The sequence below is a fragment of the Bidens hawaiensis genome, unplaced genomic scaffold (genome assembly GCF_021521415.1).
Source record: "Bidens hawaiensis isolate Kalapana, Puna unplaced genomic scaffold, B.hawaiensis_p1.1 tig00022500_1, whole genome shotgun sequence".
Classification (NCBI taxonomy): Eukaryota; Viridiplantae; Streptophyta; class Magnoliopsida; order Asterales; family Asteraceae; genus Bidens; species Bidens hawaiensis.
In genome coordinates, this window is record NW_027493500.1 from 227,938 (window position 1) to 235,607 (window position 7,670).

Sequence of the window (7,670 nt, forward strand, 5' to 3'; positions counted from 1 at the left end):
CGGACGTAAATCCGGCGGACGTCACCGTTGTAGCGCCCAAGTCCGCTGAACAAGTTTGGTTGTGCAAACTTAACACGAACCTGCAGATGTTGGCCCCTTTATACCTATAAAACAATTCTTGATTTAGAACCAATCCACAACCTCACCAAAATCTGATTCAACATGAAGTGGTTTTAGATCTAACCGATTTGAAGTTTCAAAGAGTTCATCTTCAATTGACGTCTCCACTACAACCTCACCAAAATCTGATTCAACATGAAGGGAGACCGATTTCTGTTCGCCATTTGAATCTCCGGCGAGAGGTGATGGGCGACTGTGATGGGTGGTTGTGCTTACTTAGGGGATGAAGAAAGTGAGAGGAGATGCATCTTCAGATCTAACCAAAATTATTGTGATTAAATATAAATATTAATATATTATAAAAGTATATTTAAAATTAATCTCTTTATATAATAAATAGGTGGATTTTCCACCAAATTCTCATTTTATTTTTCACCAAATTTCTTTAAAGTGCCACATGACACTTTCTAATTATTTGTTAATTATTTTAATTAAATGTCAAAATCAAAATAATTAAACTAGCTAAAAACTAACCAAACAATCTTTCTATATAATAAATAGGTGGATTTTCCATCAAATTCTCATTTTGTTTTTCACCAAATTTCTTTAAAGTGTCACATGGCATTTTCTAATTATTTTAATTAAATTTCAAAATCAAGATAATTAAACTAGCTAAAAACTAACCAAACAATATAAAACATGTACGCCGTAATTAAACTAGCTAAAAATAACCAAACAATATTAAACATAATGAAAAGAGTATGTACTATAGTTCTCATACTTGAACGTTACGTCGCGATTATGTTTATTATTTTCATATAAGTTATACCAATGTATTAACATTAATAAAGAATGTTGGTTTTGTATTTTTCTACAAAATATATACTTTCTACAGCCAAACATCTCTATATATAATAAACAGGTGGATTTTCTTGCAAATTCTCATCTTATTTTTCACCAAATTTCTTTAAAGTGCCACATGACATTTTCTAATTATTTTTTAATTATTTTAATTCAATTTTAAAATTAAACTTGGAATGCCTATCATATTAAGATTTTTTATCATCCCAATTCACACGTTCTAATCCTAGCAATCATCGTCTACCTATTACATTGAAATTCATCAACAATTAAGTTAACTATCAAACATTGTAATCAGATTCACATATTCAATTGTTTCACCTTCATAAATTTAATGGAACTCGTAACTTTAATAAGAGTCAATCGATTCGCAATTCAATCGATCAATCTTCTTAGTGTGATTCATTCAATCCGAATCATGTAATCTGATCGGTTAATGTTGTTGATTTATATGTAATGTACATACATTGTCTTTATAAGTAAAATGTTTTTTTTTCTTTTTGGTGTTTAACTTTTAATATGCCAACATGTTTATAACTTTTTTTTTGTAAAACATATTCATATTAACACTTCATCACTACCAAATATTTCATATGTAGACAGTATGATTTCTTGTGTTATTAAAGTATTTATAGACTTAATAATTATCAGTTACCTTAAAGAAAGTGGGGTTTGATGTTTGAAGTAGTTGAAACAAGACTTTCGTGACTTAAAAAACAATAAAATAAATTTAAGATCATGATCATGTTTACAAATGACCATTCTGGATCTGTATTTTCTTTAACCACAAGTGTTAGTAACAAATTACCAGCAACATATTGTAAATCAAATTCGCATCAGAAGGATAATTATAGAATTTTTTTAGTTATTTTTGTAACAGAAAATTGTTTGTTAGTTACATATGTAGGGTGAACAAATCAAAGATTTATTTTCAAGTTAAAATTTTGAGTACCGGTCAAAATTTTTCACAAAAACATTTAAATTATTTATAAGTTTGCAATACCGCATTACTTAAAAAAAAGATAAATAAACTTTTTTTAAAGCAGTCTTACATTTTCGATAAATTTATTAGTTTTATTGAAATAAAATCTATATACATTAAAATTTTCCGATACATATGTTGCGATGACCGTAAACCAAAGTCAAGAAAATTTTTAGAGAATTATAATTTATATATCTACTTAAAATTGTATAATTATTTATATAATATGAACCCATATTTTATCTTATTTTCTATATATATGATTTTTTTATTTTGTTGATTATATTTTTGACCAACACGTGTGTCACACGGGGTCTAACCTAGTTAAATATAAAATAGTAGGTGATGATGTATTGGTTTGTGTAGGTTTGTTGTTGTGGAAGAAAATGAGTATTTTTGTGAAAAGTTTGAAACCTGATGTGTCGATGATGTGACGGTTTGTATAAGTTTGTTGTTGTGGATGCTCTAACTTGAATGTCAAAACAGGTTGGGTCCGCACTGATCCTGCCAACCTATACTTCGGTTTATTTTATTTTTTTTAAATTTGACAATTTTGACCCGTCTACAACAAAATATATACCACCCAAATTGACACGTTAATTTACATTCAAGTTGATTTTGCAACCATTATCTAGAATGGAACCGAATGCTGATATTTCCAAACATTTTACACATTTCAAGGTGTCTTTTTGGCTTTTCAAGATACAAATAGGTTGACCAAGTCAAAGGAGGCCGGATGCTTTACTTGAAGCTGATCTGGAAGCTGATTGTTCCGGGTTGCATTGGCGAATGGTTATATGGAGGAAGACTTTCAAAGCAAGAACCAGTGGTTTCAATTAATTTGTAATGGTTAAATCTCTAAATAAGCATCTCTGTGTATAATGATATTCGTTTATCACGAAAAAGTTAAAAATTTAAGGCTGGGAAATATGACCCATTCTTCAAGAAATTAGTTGATTTGTGAAACAAAAAGTTCATATAGGTTCATTTGAGTCTGTTTCTTATAAGTGTTCTAATCGGACAGAACATGAGTACTATCATATACCTATGACAGATAATGAGAATATATATGAACAAAACTTAGATAAATTTTCACAAAATGATAGAATAAACAACCTTGCACATTATATAACACACTTTTTTTTCTATGAAATTCAAAGTTCTGATACAAACATGATGAGATGAACATCTCTTGAAACAGCCGAGTTAACAAAAAAAAACATTGAAAAATATACTTCAGCTATATATGAATCCCAGAATATTCTAGTATCTTCAAAGTCCATGATGTAACTTCATCGTTTCGGACACACATCCACTAAAGAAGGGTATCTACAAATATCAGAATCACAATAACAAAGTCATGAGTGGTAAATCTCTAGTGCAATACCTTTTCAGTAACTTGTAATTATGACAATCTTTTATGCTTGTATAAGTGGAATGCTATGTGGAAAACATATATAATTTTGGAATAAACTTTGTTCTCATCTTAATTTTAACAATCACTTGAAATCTGGTGTTTGTGAATACAAGAATGTACCTGCTCATTAGAAAAATGTCCTCTTTACGCAAGCAAGATTTACCAGAATTGAAGCCGCTAGCCAATCATAAACATTTTCAAGCATATCAAAGTAAGCTACCCTCCAGTTCCTGATGATTTGCAAACTCCCAAGTAGTCCCATGAATCCAACAATGAACCCTAGGCCAATGCAAGAATAAGACCACAAGCCGTCATCATGAATTTGATCTTCATCATCACCAACATGATTATATGATAGATTGTTGCCACTGCAACTCCTTGATAATGGTGGCCCACATAGCCCATCATTCCCCTCATAAATAGAGGGGTCTACAAGAGTTTGGAGCTGATTTCCAACCGGAATTGCACCTGATAAGTTGTTGAACGATAGGTTCAAATAACTTAGAAAGTTCAACTTAATCAAACTTTGAGGAATCTGACCAGACAACATGTTCATTGACAAATCTAAAGATTCCATTTGACTTAGATTTCCAATCATCATGGGAATGTGTCCCTTGAGTTGGTTTCTTGAAAGATTCAAGTTTTTCAATCCCACAAGGTTCATTAAAACATCGGGAATGTCTCCTATAATGTTGTTGCTTGAGAGGTCTAAAGATGTGAGAAATTGTATTGTCTTGGTGTATACTAACTGAGTTCCCTTCATGGAAGCCAAAATATTTTCTACATAGTAATCAACGTCGTTTGCAAAGTTAATTTGATTGGTGAATATCATACCACTTAAATTCCCAAAGCAGTGAGGGATCGTCCCAATTATGTTATTTTTTGCCAAGTTTAACTGTTGAAGAGCCTTGAGTTGACAAAGTTGTAGTGGAATCTGGCCTATAAACTTATTCGAGGGGAGATTCAAAATTTTAAGGTTAGATAACTTTTCACCAATCCATAAAGGAATATTACCCATGAACAAGTTACTCCCTAAATCCATGGTGATCAAATTTGTCAAGTTTTGAAAGGACACAGGGATCTCCCCCTCAAATCTGTTATTGCGCAAGTGCAGTGAGATTAGATCACTTAGAGAACCCAATGAGCTTGGAACAACACCGCTAATGGTGTTATTTGAAAGATCAATTGCTTGCAAACTAATTAAATTCCCTAAGCAATCAGGAAGCTTTCCAGAAAACTTATTTTGGGATAAATCCAAAACCCATATGCTAGGAACCTTACATAAGTGTATTGGAATTCTTCCTGTGAAGCGGTTTTTTGAGAGATTAATAACTTCCAGATTTGGGTTCATTATTCCATCTGTATGAGGAACATTCCCTGACAGTAAGTTATCTGAGAGATCTAGAAGTTGCATATTTGATGGAAACGTGGTTAATGACCCCTCAAATTTGTTTGAGTTCACCTTCAGGAACCGCCCCCCAAACTGGTTCATACTATGACCATGAAATTCTGGTAGTTTGCCACCAATCTGGTTATTGGACAAATCTAAGTCAAGAACATGATACAAGATGCTCTCAAACCACTCTGGTATTGTATCCCTAATACTCGAGTTAGAAATATCCAACCTATGAAGATTTGTTTGTGTTTGTAGCCAATTTGGGAAGTGAGGTCCGATGTTGCAGGAACCGGCAGCAAATACATGCAGTTGGAAAGGAGGAATCCATTGTGAGCTGAAATTAAACACTAAGGAATTCCCCGAAAAATCCAAATAACTTAGGATTTTAATGTTGGTGAAGTGAGTTTCCGAAAGAAACCCGACCAATAAATTATGGGAGAGATCTAGATGCTTGAGTTTCGAAAGTTGCCCAAAACTCATGGGAATGTTCCCACTCAACTGATTATGATGAAGATATAGGTCTTTAAGCTTCGAGAGTAGTCCCAGATTTGAAGGAATAGGACCTGAAAGCATATTTTCTGAAAGGTCCATATGGACAAGGCTGCTGAAATTACATAACTGATCCGGATTGCTAGGCTTTGAAGGTTGCCCAAGACTCATGGGAATGTTCCCACTCAATTGGTTATCACCAAGATATAGGTCTTCTAGTCTCGAGAGTTGGCCAAGGTTTGCTGGAATAGGACCAGAAATCATGTTTCCATAAAGGTCCAGATGAACAAGGCTGCTCAAATTACAGAAGAGGTCTGGCATCGTAGTTTCAAAGGAATTGGTCGAGAAGTCGATGGAAGCAAGAGCGCTAAACATTCCAAGAAAATCAGGAATTTTTCCATGGATGTTATTACTAAAAAGGTTTAGATGCACAAGGTCCGTAAGGTTTGATAACCATAAAGGAATGGTGGAATTTATGAAATTCTCAGAGAGGTCGAGTGAATTAAGAGACGTGAAATTGACAGATTTAATGGAAGGGATAGTTTTGATACCAGACCATGCAAGGTTCAACGTAAGCAGTGAAGGGAGCTTATTAAGTGGGTGAAACCAATCAGTATGTTTACCGATGGTTATCCCTGATAAATCCAAGTACCTTAATGATGATAACGAAGAAACCCATCCCAAATCATCCACCGTAAGGAAGTATAATATAAAACGTGTGATGCTGATCGGATAATTGTAGGTGTCCTCTAGGACAAAATTAGTTTTAAGATCAAGATATTGCAACCTTGAGAGATTTCCTAGATAATGAGGAACGGCTCCGCCAAAACCTGAGGCTGACAGATTGAGGTATTGCAAACGTTGAAACGATCCTAAGAATTCAGGAATGTTACCTGAGAAACCGTTCATGCTCAAGTCCAAGTATTGCAAATGCTTCAAATTCTGTAACGAATGACTCAACTCACCTTGGAGCGCTAAATCTTGGTCGTAATATATCTTTTCTAAAGATATTGGAGACCGAAGATCAAGTTTGACAACATGACCATTTCGACCGTCACACCCAACTCTCTCCCATTTACAGCATTCTGCCCCTTTCCATGTTGAGAGAAGATTATATTTATCTGTGAGGCTTTGTTTGAATAGAAGAAGGGATTGCCTCTCCCTTTCTATGCATGTAACATTTGAAGAAGTTATAAACATGGTGTTGCTGCTTGTGCCACATGTTTGAAACAATAGGAATGTAAAAAGGACAAGAAAATTGCTGGTTTCCATTTTGGAGTAGGATAAAGTTCTATCTCACAAGCAAGGGACCATATCATAAAATCTTTTTGTAATGCAAAACTGAAAATTGCAGAAAACTAAATAAAAAATAATAGTAAATGTTAATGCCGGTCTTTCTGAATTATGACGTATACTCAGTCCACTAGACTTTGGACATGACATTGAGAGTCAATGCTTAAAGTCTTTCAAGGGTTGGTGGCCACACATTTGTAGAGCTAACTTGGCTGTAGTCTTTTGTTCCTATCAATTGTCCTATCATCATAATTAATTTCCAATAATTTTGTTGTACAATTTTTTTTTGAACGGCCATTTTTATTAGAATGAACGACTAGCAAGCTAGACTCTAAAGTACATTATGATACACCGGAAAGCTACAAATACACCAAATTACATAACAATTGAACAAATTGAGAAGGAACATGTGCCTCCCACTCTAAAACAAGCATTTTCCCTCTATTCTTCACCCAAATGTATGATATCCATTTTATGTCTTCTTCAATTCTATTGATCAATACTCTTGTGTTTTATAATAATTTTATTTCTCGCTTCCAAAGACACCAACATGAAGTGAGTAGGATAGATTGGATAGCTTGTCTTTTGTCTTCATTCCCACTAGTATTTAGATGTACCTTTAGCAAGTCTTGCACCTCGAAAACATAGATTGTTGGCCCATACGGATCAAACAATCGAATCAAACGAACTTATTAAATAAACGAACACGAGATATTGGGGTGACAACCCTCGACTCTTTTCATATAATCAAACGAACATAACTAACGAACTTCACGAACTTATCAAACGTACATGGAGATAAGACTCCTTGACTCTCTCTTAACTCTCTCTCAACCCTTTCTCATAAAACTAATAATCTAGACCATATATATAGACTCACTAAACTTGTTCTCCAAGACATACTTTTCCTAAACCTACTACAATTCAAATAACTTAATTATAACTTAACAAAATAGACCTTTAACTTTACTAATATTCAAGATTAATCCTTCATTCATCCCCTTAATCTTGAATTGTATTTCTTCTTGCATTTGTTCCTCCCTTTTCAATTGACTATAGCATACTTGCTTCACCGATTCTTCAAACTTAGCATTCGTTCCTCCATTGCTTAACTTTGAAACCACATTGTCATTTTATTTCTCGAATCGCTTCTTCTCATCAACGCGTTCTAG

The 7,670-nt window shown here is 33.7% G+C and overlaps 1 protein-coding gene across 1 annotated transcript; it reads right to left on the bottom strand.

Moving 5' to 3' along the window:
- Window positions 1–3,447: 3,447 nt before the first annotated feature.
- Window positions 3,448–6,477, bottom strand: LOC143565627 (receptor-like protein EIX2). Its single transcript, XM_077052545.1, has one exon. The coding sequence runs from the start codon at window positions 6,475–6,477 to the stop codon at window positions 3,448–3,450; it is 3,030 nt and encodes a 1,009-aa protein (XP_076908660.1).
- Window positions 6,478–7,670: the final 1,193 nt, after the last annotated feature.